This window comes from Ricinus communis, chromosome 1 (genome assembly GCF_019578655.1).
Source record: "Ricinus communis isolate WT05 ecotype wild-type chromosome 1, ASM1957865v1, whole genome shotgun sequence".
Taxonomy (NCBI): Eukaryota; Viridiplantae; Streptophyta; class Magnoliopsida; order Malpighiales; family Euphorbiaceae; genus Ricinus; species Ricinus communis.
The window spans coordinates 4,552,273-4,574,599 of NC_063256.1; the positions used below are offsets into that span (position 1 = coordinate 4,552,273).

Sequence of the window (22,327 nt, forward strand, 5' to 3'; positions counted from 1 at the left end):
TTTATTCTTTAATGGAACTCAAACTCTAAATTTTATCCCTAAAATAGCCTAGGCTAACACACCAGTTTCCTTTAATCTTTTATAAGTTCTACCCAATGGGTTTTTAAATGTTGTTATACTTCTTTTGTTTTTATAGAAAAGAGTCATTTTCAGGAATTAATATTTAGATTTGGCGATTTAGCTCTTGACCGATTGTACACTTTTCAACTTTGATCAAAATTCAAATTAGAATTTCTCTTATTCCTATTTAAAACATGCTAATTTTCTTCAATTCTGCGTACCTTTGTGTTTATCTACCAAATATCATATATTTGTTTTGACGTTTTGGTTGCTGAAATTGGAATTAATGGGCAACACATGCCAACTTTGTGCATGTAAAATACATAGAATATAATTTGGAGTACATTGTATTATTGGTGTTGCAATTCAAACTCAAGACAAGTTGAATTCCTCCAGAAGTTTGAAAAATAGGAACCGTTGTCTATTAATGCAAAGATGACAACTGAAGATGCAAATAGGAAAAAGAAAAAGTGGACACATTCTTCAATTTTAATTTCAAAGGTCTAAATATATAAATTTATTACTTTTGTCGATATTTAGAAGAATATTTCTACGCATTCTTGACTGGCAAGGCCTTAATGTGGATAATTTATTAGCTCTGGATTTGAAGAAATATCTGTAAAATGATATATAATATGGTTGAAAATAAAAATTATAAAATGTTTTTGACTAGTGCCCAACTAACCTTTTACAAATAATTTTCTAAAAAAGAAAATTAAATAAACCTTTGCAGATCTAGTAATTATATTGCGTTACGGAAAGATAAACAAAGTTTGATTTTATAAAAATTAAATTAAATTAAGGAGTGCTCTGTACCTAATGTAAAAAAAGAAAAAGAAAAGGGAATTCACTAAAGTTAACTAGCGCATAGGGTTAGAATTAACTGTATTGAATTAGCCAACAATATAACACTTTAGACAAGTTTCTTTTAATAATTATGGATTATCTTTTAATCTCTAACTAATTAAAATTTTATTTTGATTTAACTTCTAAATTATGTTGGGTCAATAAATTAACATCTGAGTTAATGTTGCAGTGTGAACCTATCTGACTCAGTTGGTTTGCTTACATATTTGTTTGGTCCCGCAGTTAAAGCAGATTTTGAGATGGAGTCTCCCCATCCACTAACATTTTATGAAGAATTATCATCTGAATTGCAAGGGAAAGGGCTACGTCAAATTATGTAAGACATTTTCAAGAACTTAATGCATGAAATTCTGAGAATGTTACCCAGTAAATATCATGCCCTAAAAACTTCAGGCGGCCAAAAGAAAAAGCAGTCGCAGGATCTACATGAAATTCTGAGAATGTTACCCATTGAGGTAACGGCGGCTATTTAAATTTGACCAAGCATTGGCTGTTTACACATATATGAATCTTGAACATGACTACTGGTTCAAGGTTTTTCCTCTTTCTACATGCACAAACGTTGAAATTGAGCATTTCTTTCTTACTTTTAATCAAAATTTTCTTTTCTCAGAACTTCAATTAAAAAAAAAAAAAATTCAATAAGAAATATGACCTTCTCTCTTTGGAGTATATGTGTTTGACATTTCTCAACGAGAGTAACATGCATAATAGATAAGTACTCGAGTTTGAATATCTATTTTCTTTCTTTTTTAAGTATAAAAGTCAGAATCTGGAGGCTCTATTATGTGTATATAATGACCCAGCCTAGCTACTAAATGGGCATATGGCAAATAAAAGAATAAGCTCAATATCTATGGAGACCGACAAGAGTGGGAGCTTGGAGAAGCCTGATCATTGTGCAAATACTGCTGCAGTACAGGAAGAGAAGAAAATGAAATCAAGCGGTGATGATGAGGAGGTTGTTGTTGCAGAAATCAACAAGGTGATTATGTCTTTAGTTAATTAGGACCTGAGTGCATGGAAGATTTTAGATATGTTTATATGCTATTGTGTTCTTTTTCTTGGGAAGTTTTCTCTTGTCTTGTTGATTAGCTTTCCATGCATAGGAATCCACAAAGGAACTAAAAAGATTTATCCATTAAAAAGAAAGAAGAAAAATCTCCAAATGAAATCTTCCTTTTCCTTCACTTAAATTCTTGGAAATACACATAGCGAATGATTTGTCTTTTTTGGATTAATTAAATCTGGTATCATATACTTATAGTTTTCTCCATGACAAGATCCACTTTTCTAGAAAATTAGTTTCCAAGTTCATCCATTAATGACTCTTCCCATGTTTTGACTCTTTGCTTGAATATTGATTTTCTTAATTCTTTTTCAGTAATATACACAAAATGCTTTTGAAGCTTATGTATATTGAAATGAAATCATTATTCACGTTATTTCAGAAATATTTATCTTATCAAGCAATATTCATGTTTTTTTTTTCCTTTTGGTGTATGCCATCTTAGGAAGAAGGAGATGTGAATCATGTGATAAATATTAAACAAGAAGAGAATATCAGAAAGCGGCCTTCTTCCACGATGAATAAAGATCTTACTTCTATCAATCATGTAAGAATTTTCATATACTTGTTTCGTTTTATATGTAAACACCTTAATTTTTCTTTTCACTATTATTACTTTGGTTGTTGGGCAAAGACTTGTATGTAAAGAAAAATGTGTTCTTCCACTCATATGTGCAAGTTGATCTATAAAATATTAATAGTTTGATTATTTCTTATAATAATTAAGTTCACTTAATTTTGAAGAATTTATTTCGATAAGTTTTCCTTAAACTATTGAGTTGTTCAACCAAAATGATGGTAGACCAATTCTGTAAATCCTAATATTGAATATTAATTATTGAGGAGTTTTGCTTTCAAAAGATGATCACTGCATTATTAATGGATCTATTCTAAACATTTTTGTGCTATACCGAGTCAAACATTGTTCACAAATCCCACCATGAAGATCAGATCTCCTCTTAATTAGTCATTTGCAGAAATTGACTGAGATCTATTGTTATTATTTTATCTTCATTATATATATTCTAGTTAGTACCTTTTCTTTTCAAAAAAGAAAATCATAAAAGCACTCAGACTGCATAAATTTGAATTCTTAAATATAAAGTAGTATTGGGTTTATTGGTTATGGTCTTAATTTCTAGTCTTGATTCCTTTGCTTGGTTTTACAATTTTAGTTTGATTTTGATTATTGTAGTCTGCTATTTTGTTTCTCATTTTCAATGTGAAATTTTGCTGCCCATATTTTACAAGTAGCCACTTCATGATTAGAATATTATCTCAATAATAATTATTCGATGCCATATTATGTAACTAAACCTATAGAATTCAGATGTTACATTTTTCTGAAGCTCTTAGTTAAGTCGTGTAGTCTGGAGATGGACTAACTCAATGCAAGAAACTTTCCCAAAGATTACTATTATTATTATTTTTATTATTTTAGAAGTCTTAAATCATTTAGTTCACTTCTTTTGACACCAGGAGGATCAGCTGAGGTCCACAAAAGCTAAAATTGGTGAGGTTAAAGAAGAGAACGAAAGATTAAAACAGTTACTATCCAAAATTTTGAACGATTACCAATCTCTACAGAAACATTTCTGTAAAGTTGTTCAGGAGGAAGAAAAAAAAAAACCCGCCAAACTAACGACTGCCCATCAAAAAAATCAGGAACCAGAGCTCGTCTCTCTCAGCCTTGGTAGAAGTAGTTCCAGTGAACCCAAAAAGGAAGAGAAAAAGAGCAGCAATCTAAGTGATGGGAATGAAGATGATGAACTGAATAATAAAGGACTTTCTCTTGGTTTGGACTGCAAGTTCGAGCCAGATTCATCTGTAACTGTGAAGAATAATGCAAGCTCCGAAAATAGCTTTGATGAAGATCCAAAGGAAGAGGAACCTACTGAGACATGGTCACCAAACAAAATCAGGAAGACAACCATAACTCCAGATGATGAAGCGATGCAACAAAATCAGATCAAGAAAACTAGGGTTTCAGTCAGAGCCAGATGTGATACTCCAACGGTTAGCATCTAACTTTTATTTATTATATATCATGCACTGGAATGCATGCATGTGCGGCATCAAAAAATACTGTTTAAGGGTTAACTCAGTTGGTACTTCTTATTTTACGTGATTGTTTTCAAATTCTGAGATTGGATCATTATTAGGAGTTAATTTTCTTACTTGTGGTCTCAATGTAAATGATTTGACTAATTGGTAAATTAAAAAAAAAAGTAATAGGAATATTTTCATATTAAGAAAAAAAGTAATGAATTTGTTTTTTCAATGAATTATAATACAGATGAATGATGGATGTCAATGGAGAAAATATGGACAAAAGATAGCGAAAGGAAATCCGTGCCCTAGGGCTTACTATCGTTGCACAGCCTCACCAACTTGTCCAGTGAGAAAACAGGTATGTTTTCTGCATGCCATTGTTGACATTTCAATGATTAAAATATTTGTTTGGTTTGTTTGAACCATCGATATATGATTATGTCCTATCTACAACCATCAATTTTAGTAGAAATTACAGTCAAATATATGACATAATGTACTTAGAAAATAGAACTTTTAGGAGATTATTTATTTAACATCAACTGTCATCATATGGAAAAGTGCAAGAATGCACCATATATATGTCGGTAATATCAATATAATGTATAAGTTTTTGACATATTGTTAGAAAATACGTACCATCAAACTAATGCTCATTACTTGACATTTGATATAAGTATAAAGATTATATTTTCCAAAATCTAGTTAAGTTGCTCCAATGTAAATTTGATTTTTATCTCGTACTATTTGAATCAACACATGTAAAATGATTTACCTGGTACAAATGATAATTTAATTATACGAAAACTCCGACTTTGGTATTCAGTTTCTCATGCAGCTTTTTCTTGAATTTCAGGTGCAAAGATGTGCTAAAGATATGTCAGTCTTGATCACCACATATGAAGGAACCCACAACCATCCACTTCCACTTTCAGCAACGGCAATGGCTTCCACAACATCTGCAGCTGCATCCATGATACAGTCACGTTCATCAACATCAGCACAGCCAGGCTCATCGATCTCTGCACCAAGTTCAATCTCAACTTCAAATGGACTAAACTTCAGTCTCTCCCAAAACTCAAGACCCCAACAAATCTATTTCCCGAACTCTTCAATCTCAACTTCCAATTCGCACCCCACTGTTACTCTTGACCTCACTACTGCACCATCCACAACTACTGCCCAATATTTCAACAGATTTTCTTCTGCTCCAAGATGTCTCAACTTTTCTTCTTCACCATCATCTACTTCTCTAGATCAATCCAACATTAATACTCTGCAATCACTATGGAACCCTTCAAGCTACTCCACTTATGGAACAGTACCTCTAAACAGAAACTACGTAGAAAAGCAACCAACTCCAGGTAATCATCATGTTTACCAGCCATACATGCATATAATTAACAGCGAGACTACTCCTCCTCATAATCAACAATCTTTGACAGAGAGCATTGCAGCTGCAACAAAGATGATTACTTCAAATCCCAATTTCAGGTCAGCCTTGGCAGCTGCAATAACATCATTTGTTGGTAATAATGGAGGGAGTACTACTACTACTACTACTACTACTACTAATAGTAATAATAGTAATAATCCTGGTGCTGGAGAGCATTATTCTGGCCTGAACTTGAAGTTGGGTGATCATCATCAGTCATTAGCATTTAACACACTTTATCCAAGCAGCAATAGTAATGGAATAGGGTGTGCTTCAAGCTACCTGAATAAATCGGCTACCAGTTTAAGCTCTCAACAAGGGAGCTTGGTTTTGTTTCCAGGTTCATTGCCATTTTCTTCTACTACCAGGAGTGCTTCTGAATCTCCTGCTAATAGTAGGGACCATAACAAGGGTTAAGGTATGTACAGAGAAATTAATATGTAAATTTTGCTGCACTTTGTTTAGCTAGATCGATTGATATTTTCTGTGTAAAATTGTAGAGATGTTTCCATATGTATTTCTGCTACAAATTGTACATTGATTTTTCTTTTTCTCTCTAAAGAAATTTCTGGTTTTGGACTAAACTTGCCCTATATATATATATATATAACATGACCAATAAATAAGTACGGATTATAAATATATATAAGCAAAACAATTAAATTGATATAAAAGGGATCAATCAATTCATGAAGTTTGTTTTTCATTAGAATCAAATTGGATGAATGATTCGACAAGATAAAATATAGATTATTATACATTCATCATTTGATTTGATTGTCCAGCTAAACATAACTAAGAGAAGTCGTTTATGAAACAAGCCAATTCAAACACTAGCCGCCAACAATCAATTTCATATATTTGAGATGTTCAGCTGAATAATCCAGGTTGGGCCTAGGCTATTGATGCTGGTTTTCTGCACAAAAAAAAAAGAAAAAAGAAAAAAGTTCAGAGAGTTGAACATATATAGTGTTCACTTCAGCAGCAGCTTTAATGATCAATCTGTAATTAATAATTAGGGTTTCTGAACGGTTTATCCTCTTAATGAAAAAATTCACTCTTATAAAGTGAAAAAGGTTAATTAGAATTTCTTTCTATTTTAGGAAAAATTATAGATGATGGCTGTCAACTTTTTATTCACAATTGAGCTTTAAAGTTTCTTTAAACCATCTTTCTTATTATCCGTTCCCTTAGTTATACTTTATTTCTTATATTTCAATCCTTAAACTTTTTTAAAATAAAAGTACAAGTTTTGACCTCTTTGATCTAATTTTTTTACTACTATTTTAAGAATCTGATAACTTTCTTTTCTTTTTCATTTTTTGATGAAAAAAAATCTGATAGCTTTCAAAAATCACATAATCAAACTAATAAATAAGAATCAACTTTTCATGAAACTTTAATATTCATTCAATCATAGTATTTTAAACATTATCTTTAAAACATATTTCACTGTTTGTTTTTCATCTTGAGTTTTAGTTGCTTTTGATTGAAAATTGTTTACTTTCTTTTGGGGGGATTTATAAAATTAAACAATTTTCAATGGAAACATTCTTTTACTGACAAAACATAAAAAATTTCAAGAAGTTTTAGAATTCAATTCTAAAAAAGAATTTGTTTTATTGGAAAGTTAGAGCTAATTGGGCTTCACTTTTAGGGTATCAGGAAGAAGAAAGTCTTCGAGAATTGTCAAAGGGTCAAATTACCCACTCGACCTTGTCCAAAAAGATCAAAAGAAAACGAACAGAGAGCTTTTGAGCCCCAGAAAAAAAAAAAAATTAAAAACTCAGAAAAATGAACTCTGAGGAGCAAATGAGTTCTCCCCCTTACATGCTTGTGATTCACAAGCTAGTTAAGTCAAGCCAGCTGAATACATCAATATGTGTTTTATGATATGAGTCCATACAATAATTATTACTTAAAATAAAATTAAAAAAAAACTCCCCGAAAGTCTCAAATTATTCTATTAAACCCTTTCCTCCTTCCTCTTCTTCACTAAGAAAAAATGACTTTCTTGTAACACCATGAGAATACTATTTCCAAAATCAAAATTAATTTTTAAAGAATAACAGTTAATCAGTTTCTTATCAAGAGAATTTCCCTTGCTAACTAAGATCATAACTTTGTAGCCTTGTCAGCTAGAAAATCATTGAACAAAATCACTTATCCACCTAGAAATAATTAAATTAATTGTGCATTTTGAAAATTAAAAATTTTTAAAATGTGTTGTTGTTCAGCTGGAATTTGGCTGTAAAGATCGTATGTTTAAATTGTGATTTTAGGCTTAGAGATTGTGAGTGGGAGAACCATTTTGCTATGAGTGGTAGGTGAGATTCATTTTGAACCACTGGATTAAGAGATGAGATAAAGAGAGAGATAAGATAAAAAGATAGGATTTGTCTTTAGTTATAAAAAATTATATGGACTCATTTTATATGAAAATCTATAAAATTCATTTACTGGTATGTATTTTACACATGCGTTAACAAGTACTAGTCTGATACTAAAAGTTGCTTTTTGTGGGTTCATTTGCCCAAAAAGCTCATTTCTTCCTCATTTGATCTTTTTTAACAAGTTCAGGGGGCAATTTGACACTTTATCCAACTCAAGATTATAGAACGCATATTGGTTGATAAAATCTACCCAGCAAAAAATTGAGTCGTGGTAGCCGGACGTTCTTCCGCGTGGCACAGCCAAACACATGGCGACCACAGTAAACATGCATTAAAAAATCGGTAAAACTGAACCTGAAGAATGGGTATGCATGGCTTTACCAAAACTCATTCCAAATCCAATCTAATCTTTGAACCCAAAAAACTTTTACAGGTATGTTCAATTTCTTCTACGTAGATCTTACTAAATTATCCTTTGGTTTCTGTAAATTGTAGAGCCACATTTCACGTTGTTGCTTAAACCATTGAATTTTAGCTTCTTTTAAACAAACTCTGGCCTTTCTTTTTCTTTTTGTTGGCTTTTTATTAATTTCTTTGGGTGGTTGGTAAGGAGTTTCTTATGTTAATCTATCTAAATTATTAATGGGATGCTGATCGTTTGACAGATATGTTCAATGTATGTGGTTGATCAATTGGACAAAATTGAAGGAAAAATGGTCTTTAATGGTCAAGGATCAAGGATATTGCATTTTAATGGTCTTTAATGAGTGAAATAGATCTACAAGAATGTGAATTGATTGAATTGTAGGAGTATATTGTTTGAGTTCATGCTTTAAGAAATGTAGGAACAAGGGAATTTGATGAGGAAATTTTTGCATGTGAAGCTGACTAGGCCTGCTATTTTTTTGGTTTTCCAACATGGCTAGAACTAAAGAATTCAACATAAGTAAATCTCCTAAAGCATAATCTCACACTATAGCTAAGTTACATCAAAACCATATTACAAAGTCAATAGAATTGAGAGGTATTCATTAATTTTTTTTCCATGCATGTCTTTACATTTAAATGAATGGAATCGTAAGGGAAGTCTTGTTCTATGCAATATAGATATGGCACAAACCAAAGAGAAGAGGGCGAGTTCCAATCTTGAAAGCTGTGATGCTTATTTTGAGACCATACAATCCAGGAAAAAGTTACCATTATCATTGCAGGACACTTTAACTACTGCTTTCGCAAGGATTCCTGTCTCATCATTCCCACTAGTGCCCAGGGGCAAAGGTGATAGCCATAATTCTTTCGCTTCTGAAGTTCTAATGACCGTTGTTTGTGCACATGACATATTCCTGAATTGTTAAATGATGTTTCACAACATTATTTTTGTAGTCATTGAAATTCTGGCAGATACTTCTGTTGCTGATGCTGTCAAGATTTTATCTGAATGCAACATTACGGCTGCTCCTGTGAAAAATTCAGAAGCAGGGACTAGTTCTGATTGGAGAGACAAATACCTTGGTATGATAGATTACTCCGCAATTATTCTCTGGGTGTTAGAGAGTGCAGAGCTTGCAGCTGTTGCTTTATCCGCCAGTAGAGCAACAGCTGCTGGTGTGGGTGCTGGAGCTGTTGGTGCTCTTGGAGCAGTAGCACTGGGCATCACGGGTCCAGCTGCAATTGCTGGGTTAACTGCAGCAGCAGTTGGGGCTGCTGTTGTTGGTGGAGTGGCTGCAGATAAGGGGATGGGGAAAGATGCTCCTACAGCTGCCAGCAACTTGGGCAAGGATTTCTACAAAGTTATCCTACAAGAAGAACCCTTCAAGTCAACCACTGTAAGTTTACTTAGAATCCATAATAGATGTCTCATTTAAAGATTACCAGGTTTCTTTCTTCACTCGGGAGTTCTCTGATACAGTATGTTTTTCTTGTTACAATTTATTTTTCCTGTCATAGGTGAGATCGGTACTTAAATCGTACCGCTGGGCTCCTTTCCTTGCAGTTGCAACAGATAGTTCGATGTTGAGTGTTTTGCTTTTACTCTGGAAATACAGGCTGCGGAATGTACCTGTGGTTGAACCTGGAAAGACTGATGTTCAGAACTTCATTACCCAATCTGCTATTGTTCAGGGTCTAGAAGGATGCAAGGGAAGGGATTGGTTTGACTGTATTGCTGCACGACCTATCTCAGATTTCGGACTACCTTTCATGTCTGCTAATGAGGTGAGAATTTTTCAGATTAATCTCCCCCAGATCACCACTTAATTGGGGTGTTCAAGCATGTTACTACTTCCTGGCCAGGTTATTAGCATCCGAAGCAATGAATTGATTCTTGAAGCTTTCAAGCGAATGAGAGATAACCATATTGGTGGTCTTCCAGTTGTAGAGGGGGCCAATAAGAGGATAGTTTGGAATTTAAGCAAAAGGGATATAAGGCACTTGCTGCTCAAACCTGAACTTTTCAACAATTTCAGGTAGTGTAAACAGAATTTAAAGTTGAACTTACTAATTAATTCATGATAAAACTTCAATTATATGATTTCAAATGCAAAGTACCCTATAGGAAAAACAAAGACCAGCTAGATTGAAGCTTTAAGCAAGTCTTTGCTACCATTTTAATTTCAGGCAGCTCACAGTTACTGATTTCATGGTAACTTTCAGCAAGACCCATGAAATCGGCAGAGGCATTCCACCAATAACATGCAAACCAGATGCTAGTCTTGGAAGTGTGATCCACAGTCTTGCTTGGAATTCAGTTCACAGGATTTATGTGGTGGCTGGCAATGAAAATGAGGTTGTTGGTGTGATTACACTAAGAGATGTTATCTCTTGTTTCATATACGAGCCCGCTGACCATTCAGACAACTACTTTGGGTTTTCGACAAAAGAAATGTTGAACAATTAAAGAAACTTATCTGGGGCAAAACATCTCTAATAATAACTTCAGGAGATGCAAGGTCAAGAGATTATAAATAAAGAATGGAGCTGAAGTTGTTTTATCTGTTGTTTGTTTTTTTTCTTATCACTACTGCTACTGCCTAATTAATTCTACCTTTCTGCATCTCCCTATCTTCCTGTGGTACGACATATATGTTTTGACAGCTCAAACTGCAAGTGATGCGAACGAGCACCAACCCAATTCATTCGTCTACAAATACTGGGATCAATCTAATTAACCGCATCAATATTGATTTTTATTAAAAATGCATAAAACATTTTTATGGTGTTTTTTTTTTTTTCAATTGTCTATTCTTAATGATTATTTGATGTTCATTTAGAGATGTAAGAAGAGTAGCTTTAATAAATTAAAAAAACAAGATTGATTGATTTTTACCAGTCCACACAAGTCTTCAGTCAACTGGTGGAATACATCGCATCAACCTGGGAGCATTAGCCGATCTGGTACATCAATACACGTTCCCATGCCCATTCCAATCTTGTCTAACTTTGCTAACTCCCCCTTCTCAGCCCGTATCTTCTATCCGATCCCTCTCTTGAGATCCTTCCTTTACGAGGCCTAGAATTGATCAACTGACTGAATCAGTATAATCATGTGATGATGATACAGATGAATTTTAAATTGAGTCGAGTCACAATACAAGATTTGAACTTGATTCATGTGGTGGCTAGCTACTGTGATTAGACTCGGATATGCAGTTTCTTGTTTCATTTATCAGTCCTTAACCATCTAATAACTACTCTTGGTTTTCCGCAAAAGAAGTATTGGAAAATAACTTCTCTGCTGTAAACATCCATAATAACCGCAGGAGATGCAGAATTGTAACAAGACCTGGTCAGAGATTAGTAAAAAGACTGGATTTCAAGTCGTTTTATCAATAATTTTCTTTCTTATGCAACTCCAACTGAACAATATCCTGGGAGTTTTCTTAATCCTCTATCGTTTATCATTTGTCTAACTTCTTCTGCATCTTCCCATCTTCCCAGTCCAGCATATATATTTGAGAGGATCACGAAAGGAGATGGGTCCTCTGGTTCTAGTTCTGAGAGCTTGATAGCCATTTCTTCTCCCAGCTCAGAGTGCAAGTGATGCATACAAGCACCAAGGAGAGATGCAAAAACAGAAGCAGGTGGCTCTGACATGTCTTCTATTAGTTTTCTAGCTTCATCCAGCCTCCCAGACCGACCCAACAGGTCTACCATGCAACTGAAATGCTTTGCCTTCGGTTTCAATCCATAATCCGTGGCTATCATCCTGAAAACTTCCCACCCTTCGTCAACCTTACCAGTGTGACCACAAACAGTTAAAACCCCAGTAAAAGTTGTCAAATTTGGTTCCACCTTCTCCTCTAGCATCTGGTCAAACACCTCGAAAACAGATTCATTCTCTCCATTTCTTGCATACCCAGATATCAGTGCATTCCAAATTGCTGGGTCTTTTGGTTTTATTTCAAACTGATCGAAAACTCTTTGTCCCCAGAGAGAACACCCGCACTTCATGTACATATCAATTAGTCCAGTAGCCATAAATTCATCAAAATTCATATTAGTTCTAACAACATGCCCATGAATCTCTTTGCCACATTGCAAAGCAGTCAAAGATGCACAAGCTGCTAATAAACTTGTAACGGACTTCAAACTTGGGACCATACCAGACAATTGCATTTTCTTGAAAAATTTAAACGCTTCAACCCCCTTGTCTAACTGTTCAAACCCGCTAATCATTGAGTTCCATGTTGCTGAATCAGGTTCAAGTCCTTGAGATTCTAAAAGTTCAAATAACTCAATAGCATTCTGACTCTGAGCATTCAGCATCATACCAGCGATCATTGAATTCCATGTTATCAAGTTCTTATTATCATTCATTTCGTTAAATACATTGTACGCCCATTTCCAATAACCGCACTTAGAATACATATCTACAAGTGAAGTTCCCACCATAGTGTCACAGCCCATCTGTGTCTTCTTTAAAAACCCATGAACCTGCATTCCAAACTGAATATACAAAAGAGTAGAACAAGCAGCAATAACAGAAACCAATGTAAGTGAATTGGGTTTTAACGTTGAATATTCTCTCATATCCTTAAACACCTTCAGTACTACATTTGTCACTCCATTATGCAAAAGCCCCGAGACAAAAGCATTATAACTCACCACAGTCCTATTAGGCATCTCTCCAAACACTTTTGTAGCCAAAGTTAGATGTCCACAGCCAGAATAAGTAGTCACCAATGATGTAGCAACATACACATCCATTTCCACGCCCAACTTGATAGCGCAGCAATGCATTTGCACAGAAAGGTCAACACTATCACAAGCAGGCAACACACTAGCTATGGTAACTGAATTAGGCCTAAACCCACAGAAAGCCATCTCTTTAAACACTATCAGAGCTTCCATACAACAGCCCTTTTGAGAAAACCCAGAAATAGTGGCGTTGAAAGAGGCCTGGTTTCTGTCAGGCATTTCGTCGAACACCTTCATAGCATCAGGTAAAAGAGCAAGCTGCATGTACATGCTGGTGAGGGCAGTGGCTGTGTATATGTTCAAGTTGAAGCCAGTTTTGATGAGATGCGTGTGGATGATTTGGGCCTGGAGAAGGGAGTTGAGTTTGGCGCATGCCTTGAGGAGAGCAGGGAATGTGAATTGGTGAGGATGTATGGAAGCAGAGTGGAGTCGAGAGTGTAAAGAAATGGCTTCTTTGTAAAAACCATTAGCTACTAGTTTTACTATTTGGTGCTTCATGTCATAGCTACTGCCAACATGGAAAGTGCTAGCAATTCTGCATCTTGAGAAATTTCCATCTATGTTTAGAAATCATTTGTGAATAGAAATTTACTTAGCTGTTTATAGGGGAGTTTACAGCCAAATCAAATTTATACCAGCCATTGCTATCTCACTGCAGAGTCAATAATTCGTAGATTCTTGCTTGGTGTACGTAGCAAGTTCAACCAATGTTGTGTCCAATAGCTCAGAGGCTGCGTCAGTTAGAGATCCCCAAGGCCAAGCAGCCAAGATCTTCAGCTGGAGAAGTGGACGGTGCTCTACATCTGGGCTAACTTGATTGCACCATCTAACCCTCCATAATTCACCTGAACGAGTCTTAAGCCATGTCCATTTTTCTAACAATCAATAGTCTAACAAATTGGCTATGCATAGATGGATGATAATCCAAGAAAAAAGTAAGTAAATATGTAGAAAAATTAGTTTCAATCTTGGTTGACAAATAAAATCTTTTTAATAGAAAAAAAATTAAAAGAGAATTTCTGAAAAATTAAATTAATTGCACTCTAATTTAAAGCGTTAAAAAATTTAACGAATGTAAAAAAATAAAATATAATTAATTTTTGTTATTTCTCTAATTATAATTAAAAATCTAAAATTAATTAATTTCTCTATCTTCCCTTTAATAAAAAATTTCATATAATTAAATATAAGAAGATAAATATTTCCTTCCTTTTTACTATGCATGGATGAGGGATAATCTAAGGGGAAAAAAAAAAGTAAATAGATAAATAATTAGTTTTTATTGTGTATAGTTAATAAAAGTAAATAAATATTCCTTCCCTTTTCTTTAAAATACCTTCCATTTCCCTTCCCTTTTCATTACCATGGACAGTGTTCAGCTTCCTTCCGTTCCCTTTAAAATATCTTCTCTTTCTCTCCCCTCTTCGTTCCATGCATAATGTAAGAATCATTATTCTCAGAAGTGAAATTAATTTTGGTTTTGAAAATTATGGGCTTGCCCCGCTGCCGAAGTAGCAAGCCTGCGTAAATGGTCCCATTAGTAGATGACATTTTTGTCTTTTAACCGAAAAAATGACTTAACCAAATGATGTTGCTACCTCCCGTTCAAATAGCCAAAAATTCTCAAATGGCATAATGTCCACGTTGCTTTTAGTCTTTTAGCAATTCTTGCATATTGGCAATAGAGAATACACCGTTAAGCCCACTACATATTTAGGACAGAGCTAAAACTATTAGGTAACTACATTGTCATTTCCTATACTAGCCTAGGTATTTATGAAAAATACTCATGTACTTGTCCTCTTTCTATTAAAACACAGACGTTTTAACCATGCAATTTCTTACATTTATACTGTCTATACACACTATGGTTGTTTAAGATATTTTCATATATTTTTAAATGTCAATTTTTGTTATTTAATTAAATGTATATTTTACTATTAATAGATAATAATTAAATAAATTGTACAATAGATGAATTTCGCAGCATTGTGTGAATGACCTATCTAATTTATATATATGGTACAATAAAAATATTTTATGTAATATAACATTCTAATATATAAAATATACATCATATATAAAGTTGTAAAAATTTTATAATATATTTAAGTAATTATCTTTTCTAGACACTGTTTTTCTAAACAATTTTATTCATGCAAGAATGATATTGTTAACTCATAAATTTCAAGCCAATGATCCGTAATTTAAAAATAAAAATAGAAAATGAATACATGTTATTATTATTATTAATTTTTAGTATGTTATTTTAAAATATTACAATTGCAATTTTGTCAAGACTCAAAATAATTTCATTTTCTATTAAAATGTCTTGATTAATATTTTTTTTATATAAAAATTGAAGAAAGGATTCAAATATCTTTTTCTTACTGTCCACTAATTTAGCGGAATTCATTATTTTTATTATGAAAAAATAAAAATAATAGTTACTTACATAGCTTATGCCCAATGGACTAATTAAAGAAAATAACCTATTTTGGTTGTTTTTGCAAACCTTACCAAAGCTTGAAAGATTTCTAAAAACCAATCATATTGCCAGAGAAACACAGAGAGGGATACAGTCACAGGCCAGACAGGAATGGAAAGGGCAAGTGGATTATATCTGGAATGCAAAGAATTTTCTAGAAACATAATTGAGGTACTTCTTTAGCCTAAACGCCGCCGTTTATAACAATAATAGTGACAAGAAGATAGATTTTGTTAATTAAGAAAATAGCAAATAATAATAAAATAGAATGGGGCTAGTGAGTGGTATGTCTATAGCTAGCAACTTGGCCATAAAAGCAGAAAAACAGAAAAAGCAAACCCATAGGGACCGCTGACCTGAGCCACCCAACTGCGATTCCCTTTTACCATAATTTACCAAAAAAACAAAGATTATTGATTTCAATAAAAATCTTCACACCTGTGAAGATTTTTATTCTCTTCCATTAATAATCATTTTGGTCCATCGCTCGTCATGCAAGTTCTCTAATCTTCTGTTTGTTTCCTGAGAAGTAATTCTTATTTAGGAACGAGAAAGGGAAAAGCAAAAAAAAGGTGAGTTTGATTTTGTGAGAGTCAGCGGTACTCGCCGCGTTTGGTTACGAGTGAGTTCATAATAATTCTTATGTTCATTTGTATGCATTTCTTTTTTTCTTAAATTTTGCTTCTGTTGTTGTTGTTCGATGTTCAAATTTTGCTTTAGTTTTGTTTGATTATTCAATTTGTTCTGAGGTCTTGAGTGTTTGATTGATGGAATTTATAGATTGAGAAGCATCTGCTTATGGATCTAGGGTTTTGTGTTTATTGATGGAAATTAGGGAATAAGTCTTTTCTTTTTCTTTTGCTTTTTTAAAAAAAAAATAAATTAATTCTTTGTTCTTTTAGGTTTGAAATGCTTTGATGTTTGGGCCTTATAGATGTTAATATATTAAACTTAGTTTGATTAAAAACCAGTCTATTGATAATTATGAGCATAACCACAAACTGTTGCTGGTTTTCGTCAACTTGTCATACTAAAATTTGGCACAGTTTATCTGATAAGTATGCTAGGGCAATGATTAGAGTTAAAATGTCTGGTTGTTGTTGATCTTATTGAAGTTTGCAGGCAGTGAGGATGTCGACTCCAGCAAGGAAGAGACTGATGAGGGATTTTAAGAGGTTGCAACAAGATCCTCCTGCAGGGATTAGTGGTGCTCCTCAAGACAACAATATTATGCTGTGGAATGCTGTTATATTTGGGTAGGTCAAGAGACAAATGATATGGACTTGCTCTTTTTTCCTTTGATCTTATATTTTTATCACAGTTGTTTATGCCCCTTATTTTCTTTAAATTGCAGTCCTGATGACACCCCATGGGATGGAGGTAAAGTCAACTCTTCTACATGATCTGACTTGAAGAGGATTTTTTACCATTTTCAATCTAGTTTTCTTTCTATCTATTAAGAAAACTTTAAGTGATAGCATTGTTTCGGTTATAGTCAAAGCTTAACCGTATTTTCTTGTTCATGGCAACTGAAAACATACTTTTTTATTGTTAGTTATTGCTTTTGCAAAAGGTCTAATGTGATTTTATTTATTTATTTCTTTGCGCCTGTTTTTATTTTCCTTGTCTGCTCTAACTTGCATTTTATGGAGTCTTTTTGCATTGAATGATTTAGTATCTAATAGAAATAGCCTTCTATAGGATTTTCCAATTAAACCTTTCTGTTGCTTTTAGTCTGTTTTTCTACTTTTTATCCAAGGTTTTTGCTAGATCTCAACCTTCCTTTCTTGTATTATTCTGGATGGCAAGTTTTTCGCCCTCTTCTCCTACTTATGAGAGCTGTGTTGGAAGTGGTCAGCCAACTATAGATTCTTACTTAATTACGTGCGTATCTTTCACACATATTCAGCTTGTCTATATCCTTCCATTTTAAGCCGCCTATTGATATTTAAAATACCTACTCTCCTTCAATTTATGCCACTCATTGCTATTCACTTGGGCGAAGAGAGGGAGAGTTAGTCATGTGTCTCATCACCAATTCTCTTTCTTACTTAAGCTTCAATTATGCAATCCTCATTCAGTAACTGACAATATATTCGTTACTCCTGAACCTATGGCAGTGTCTTCAGATTCAAAACTAACAATAACAATAGATATTTTATTGTCTCATTAATTGGCATAAATTTCAAGAAGATAGATCCTTCTGAAACTATGGCAATGTTGTCCGAATGGTTTTGGGTGGGTATGAGGATGTGACTCTCGTTGGTGACATATGAGGGAAGCCTGTAAGCTTTTATTGTTAACCGGGTATGATTATCATGCGTTAACTTTGTTAGAATGAATGTGCATGCGATCATGTGCATCTATTTGGATAAATAAAAGGACTACATTTAGATAGTTGCCAAAAGGAGAACTATACACAAATATATCCACTTAAGTGACTTCCACAAAAAGTCCATAAAGAAAATCCTGCAATTTAAGAACTGTAAAGTATGGACCCCCTTCTCTTTAGATGTGTCCCTTGTGCTATTTTTGATGCCCTAAGTTATGCTTCTCACAAGTTAATAAAATGATGGCAGCCCTCATCTCATTGTATTCACTTCTACAATGAGATTTTCAGGATCTAACCCCCATTTATAAATTCTCTGCATTCATCTAATTACTAAGTATAGCATAACAAACACAAAGAACTTTTATCTACTTATACATTGTAATGAACGAGCAAATAAGTTATAGAAGTCTTTCTCTTTTGTTCATAGGTGCTTTAACGGTCAACGAGCAAAAATAGACACTTTGATGGCCTTTTCATTCTTCTGTTTCTCTGTCCTAGAAAAAGAGTTATTCCTATTATCGTTATTTCCTTCTAAAAGTATTTCTTATAAAAAGATTTCTGTTTATATCTCATGTTCTTCCTTTCTTCTTCAATTGCGCTGAGAACTCTTAAAGCACTTTAATAAATTTCTTGATTGTTGCCATCTTTCAATCTTGAAAATCCTTCATAGGAATTGAATTCCAAATTGTGTAATTGCATCTCATGAAGATTAGTTGCCAACTAATTTTTTCATATCAGATACAAAACAGAATAAGATATTAATGATTATTTGGGAAAATTTTCTAAAAAGTTTTTTCAAAAATATTTTGAGGACGTCTCGCTCCAAAGGAGACGCCAGCAAAGTCTTTGTAATCTTTACTAACATGACTCTTTTAACCTCCTCGATATATTACCCGTATCACAACCCTTAATGATTTTCCTTCTCAACTCTCAGTTTCTAATAATTTTATATGGGCTTTACTGAAGAGCATAATACTTTTGATCTCTAGACTTCTATGATTACTAGTTTTTTTCTTGTCTAGTAAGCTGTGAGGATAGGGAATGCATATTTTGCTTATGCTTGATATGCCCTCATTAATGCAAGCCACTTTTATTTGCTAGCGACTTTAATCCGAGCAATTTTTTTATGGTTAGTAGCTTTGAACTTGGACAGAGTGGCATCTGTATAAAGTTGATTATTGTGTTAAATATTGAAATTATTTTTCATGGTGATTGTTAATTGCATTTAAGGTTGTTATATTATGGGCAAACTTATATCTTAATGTCTTTAAGCTGTTCAGGTACGTTTAAGTTGACACTTCAATTTACAGAAGATTATCCAAATAAGCCCCCAACAGTGCGTTTTGTTTCTAGAATGTTCCATCCAAATAGTAAGTTGAATGCAATACCTTTTCTTCATCTTCTTCTTACCATTGTACTTTCCAGTATTATTGATCTAATTTACATGACTGCATGGAAATCCCTGACTAATGGTGATATTCAGTCAATTTCCATATTGTTTTTCTTGGGCTTATCACCTATGTAATTTATTTCCTAGCCGTGTATGTATCTGTGTGCATTTGTACCTCACTGTTTCTTTAGAACCATTTATTATTTTGGAGCCCTTCAGTTGGAGTTTTGGTTATATATATATACATATATATATTTGCGTAATTTCACTCATCTAGCAAGATAAGCCTGCCAATCATAAAATTCCTTTTGGATAGCAAACTGAGGTCTGGAGAAGGAAAACAGGTGGAATTTTGGTTATGGAATTTGTAACTTTATACTAATTGACAATAAATTATCTTAGAAGATTAAAATAAAAAGGACCGATGCATTAAAAGTTCATGGTAATTAATATTTTTTACTTTTTCTGCTCATGTTCTTTCCAGCAAGTTGCCTCATGGTCCATAACTGTTTCACTTTCATATTTATCTGTAGCTCGAGATAGACTTTCTCTTTGCTTTTAATCATCTCTATTTTGGTTATAAGTTCATACTTTGTTGGCCTTTCCTTCAGTTTATGCAGATGGAAGCATTTGTTTGGACATTCTACAGAATCAATGGAGTCCCATTTATGATGTGGCAGCCATACTCACTTCCATCCAGGTAAAAAATATTATCCCTCAGTTATTTTTGAATGACTTGATAACTGAATAACAATTGAGAATATATATCAAAATAATCTGCTTCAAAACCGTTTTTAAATAATTTTTTGAAGTGAGAATGCGGAAGTGTTTGTCCCTTGGAATCCTTGTTAGTCATCCTGTTAACTTATCTTAAAACAGAAAATCTTTTGTGGCTTCTGATCAGGACTAAATATTACTTGCCTGTTTACTGATAATATTATAGTAAACTTTTTCTTCTGAGTCATCTCACAGATGCACCAAGCTGTGTATCCTACCCTGCTGAGTAGTTCTCTTGTCCCTTACTATTTTCAGTTCTTTAACCATGAGATCTAATTCTATCTGCTTGTCAGTTGTCATCCCTCTTTTTCCCAGCAGCTAACTTTCCTCTAATCTATATGTTTCCTTTACTTCTTTTTTGAATGATACATCTCATCTTCACATCTGCAAAGGTCTTAGAAATGATGAGAAATTCAACCTGAGATAATTGATAATTTTACTCATTCAGTTGTGGAATCATTAAGGCACTCTTATACAATGAATATGCATAAGCTTCAAGTGCAACCGTGCATGGGGAGACTCTTGCATGCTTCCTACTTGGCTTTGCAGCCATCTCCTTTAGTATGATATTTAGGTGCAGGTGCAATTCTTTTCACTATGCAAGTGATATTTATCCAATCTGTTATTATTGCTTTATTGCAGTCATTACTCTGTGACCCAAATCCAAACTCTCCTGCAAACTCAGAAGCTGCTCGGATGTTTAGCGAGAACAAGCGTGAATACAATAGGAGAGTACGTGAAATCGTTGAGCAGAGTTGGACTGCTGATTAGTTTCTCCTAGTATGGCAGCAGAGCTTAAAAAGTTGTTCTTGTGCTATTTAAATAACATTGAACATGAAAATTGCGGCTAACCATGCCTGTTGTTATATGTTTGCTTGGCTTTATGAGGGATGTTTGGCCTCTTTATTGCAACACTTGATGTACCAGCTTATGTTGCATTGTGTTTGGAGTTTACATTTTGAAAAGGAAAATGAAAAAGGGGAAATATCACCGTTTCTCAGCCTGGATAAAGGGGGTGGTAATGTCTTTCTACGATTAGTTTGTCCTGTCCCAGGCATCAATCTCACTTTGTAGCTCTAGCGGCTGCTTTTTTCTGTTGGCTAAAGGATTTGGAGGGTGTGTTTCTAGAGCTGAAAACCAGCCTTGCATATGGAAAAAAAAGAACATAATGAGGAACAACGTTGAATATGAGAATTCTGTGGTCCAGGCTTAAAGAGAGATCTTACCACTTTAATTGACTGTTTTGGAGAATACTGTAGTCCAGGCGAGTTTTCAACTCATAAGGTTATTTAAAACTTGGGGTAAATACTAAAATTCCTCCAACCTATTACCTCATTTTTCAAATTAAGCTCTTGAAAATTTCTAGCATCAGTCTCAACCCTTAGCTAATGTCATTGTTACAATTTAAATTCTGGTAGTCTTCATCCAACTTGGAGGCCCCACACTTTTATACATGGAGCCCACTAATAACTATATTTTCTATGGATAAAACATATCTTTATTTTACTCTCTCCTATTTTAAAACACTTGTACCCTAATGACTATACTTTTATAAGAAAAAATGACATAATATTTTAATTTTGTGAGAATTAAATAATGCAACTCATTGGAAAAAGGAAAAACTAAAATAAGAAAGTACAAGTACTAGAAATTAAAAAAATTACGAACTTATTAATTTCATTAAATATACAAAATATTTGACAACATTCGTCATATATTTAAAGTACATTAAAGTTTAAATTTTTTTATTCAAATATTATAATCACATATCTATTTATATTATGAGTATATTAAAAAAATTAAAAATTTACCCATAAATATTCACTATTTAAAAATTTTAATATGATTCTACTGTTTGTCTCTTAGATGGACATGTCCAGAAAGTAAATTCAAAATCTGATATATTAATCAACACCTAACATAACAAAATAAATCATACAAAACAAATTTTTGCCCTTATAATCTCCTGTAGCCTTACTTTCCCTTTGATCTACTCATACTGACTTGATTATTTGAGCTTGTAGTTAGTCTGGAAATGCTCAAACTTGAATTTGCACCATGCTTTACTTTACTTGTTCCAAACACATGTACTACTACCACCAAATTATTCTTGTTCAAAATCATAGTCTCCTATATTTGCAAATTGATAATGTTGTTTATCCTTGTTGTTTGCCGTATACCATTATCACCTCCGCTCTCATCTGTTTCCATTTCACTAACCTAAAGAAATTGAAATAAAAAATGAACATGTTATATTTTCCACTATCT

The 22,327-nt window shown here is 33.5% G+C and overlaps 4 protein-coding genes across 11 annotated transcripts; 3 read left to right on the forward strand and 1 right to left on the reverse strand.

Moving 5' to 3' along the window:
- The first annotated feature begins 1,689 nt into the window (after nucleotides 1-1,689).
- LOC8287003 (WRKY transcription factor 72A) lies at nucleotides 1,690-6,067 on the forward strand. 2 transcript variants are annotated; one of them, XM_015719771.3, is made up of 6 exons: nucleotides 1,691-1,912; nucleotides 2,442-2,543; nucleotides 3,476-4,012; nucleotides 4,293-4,406; nucleotides 4,905-5,412; nucleotides 5,494-6,067. In XM_015719771.3, exons 1-6 carry the CDS (start codon nucleotides 1,754-1,756, stop codon nucleotides 5,898-5,900), a joined length of 1,827 nt encoding a protein of 608 aa, XP_015575257.3. In that variant the 5' UTR covers nucleotides 1,691-1,753; the 3' UTR covers nucleotides 5,901-6,067. The 2 variants fall into 2 exon arrangements, with proteins under 2 accessions (XP_025013298.2, XP_015575257.3); XM_025157530.2 differs by having other exon boundaries at nucleotides 1,690-1,912; nucleotides 4,905-6,067.
- A 2,088-nt stretch (nucleotides 6,068-8,155) lies between these two features.
- On the forward strand, nucleotides 8,156-10,928 carry LOC8287004 (SNF1-related protein kinase regulatory subunit gamma-1-like). Of its 5 annotated transcripts, none has more exons than XM_002520079.3 (6): nucleotides 8,156-8,309; nucleotides 8,984-9,154; nucleotides 9,260-9,702; nucleotides 9,824-10,090; nucleotides 10,169-10,341; nucleotides 10,493-10,928. In XM_002520079.3, exons 2-6 carry the CDS (start codon nucleotides 8,986-8,988, stop codon nucleotides 10,770-10,772), a joined length of 1,332 nt encoding a protein of 443 aa, XP_002520125.2. In that variant the 5' UTR covers nucleotides 8,156-8,309; nucleotides 8,984-8,985; the 3' UTR covers nucleotides 10,773-10,928. The 5 variants fall into 5 exon arrangements, with proteins under 5 accessions (XP_002520125.2, XP_015575292.2, XP_048231408.1 ...); XM_015719806.2 differs by having other exon boundaries at nucleotides 9,278-9,702; XM_048375451.1 differs by having other exon boundaries at nucleotides 8,159-8,309; nucleotides 8,959-9,154; nucleotides 9,278-9,702.
- A 220-nt stretch (nucleotides 10,929-11,148) lies between these two features.
- Nucleotides 11,149-14,562, reverse strand: LOC8287005 (pentatricopeptide repeat-containing protein At2g02750). The gene is made up of 2 exons (XM_015719805.3): nucleotides 14,409-14,562; nucleotides 11,149-13,927 (listed from the first exon to the last, which is right to left on the reverse strand). The coding sequence occupies exon 2, from the start codon at nucleotides 13,568-13,570 to the stop codon at nucleotides 11,717-11,719; it is 1,854 nt and encodes a 617-aa protein (XP_015575291.2). The 5' UTR covers nucleotides 13,571-13,927; nucleotides 14,409-14,562; the 3' UTR covers nucleotides 11,149-11,716.
- Nucleotides 14,563-15,842: 1,280 nt separating this feature from the next.
- Nucleotides 15,843-21,059, forward strand: LOC8287006 (ubiquitin-conjugating enzyme E2 2). 3 transcript variants are annotated; one of them, XM_002520081.3, is made up of 6 exons: nucleotides 15,843-16,132; nucleotides 16,683-16,816; nucleotides 16,915-16,940; nucleotides 19,173-19,262; nucleotides 19,894-19,982; nucleotides 20,702-21,059. In XM_002520081.3, the coding sequence occupies exons 2-6, from the start codon at nucleotides 16,692-16,694 to the stop codon at nucleotides 20,828-20,830; spliced, it is 459 nt and encodes a 152-aa protein (XP_002520127.1). In that variant the 5' UTR covers nucleotides 15,843-16,132; nucleotides 16,683-16,691; the 3' UTR covers nucleotides 20,831-21,059. The 3 variants fall into 3 exon arrangements, with proteins under 3 accessions (XP_002520127.1, XP_015575296.1, XP_015575295.1); XM_015719810.3 differs by having other exon boundaries at nucleotides 15,870-16,182; XM_015719809.3 differs by having other exon boundaries at nucleotides 15,870-16,132; nucleotides 16,676-16,816.
- Nucleotides 21,060-22,327: the final 1,268 nt, after the last annotated feature.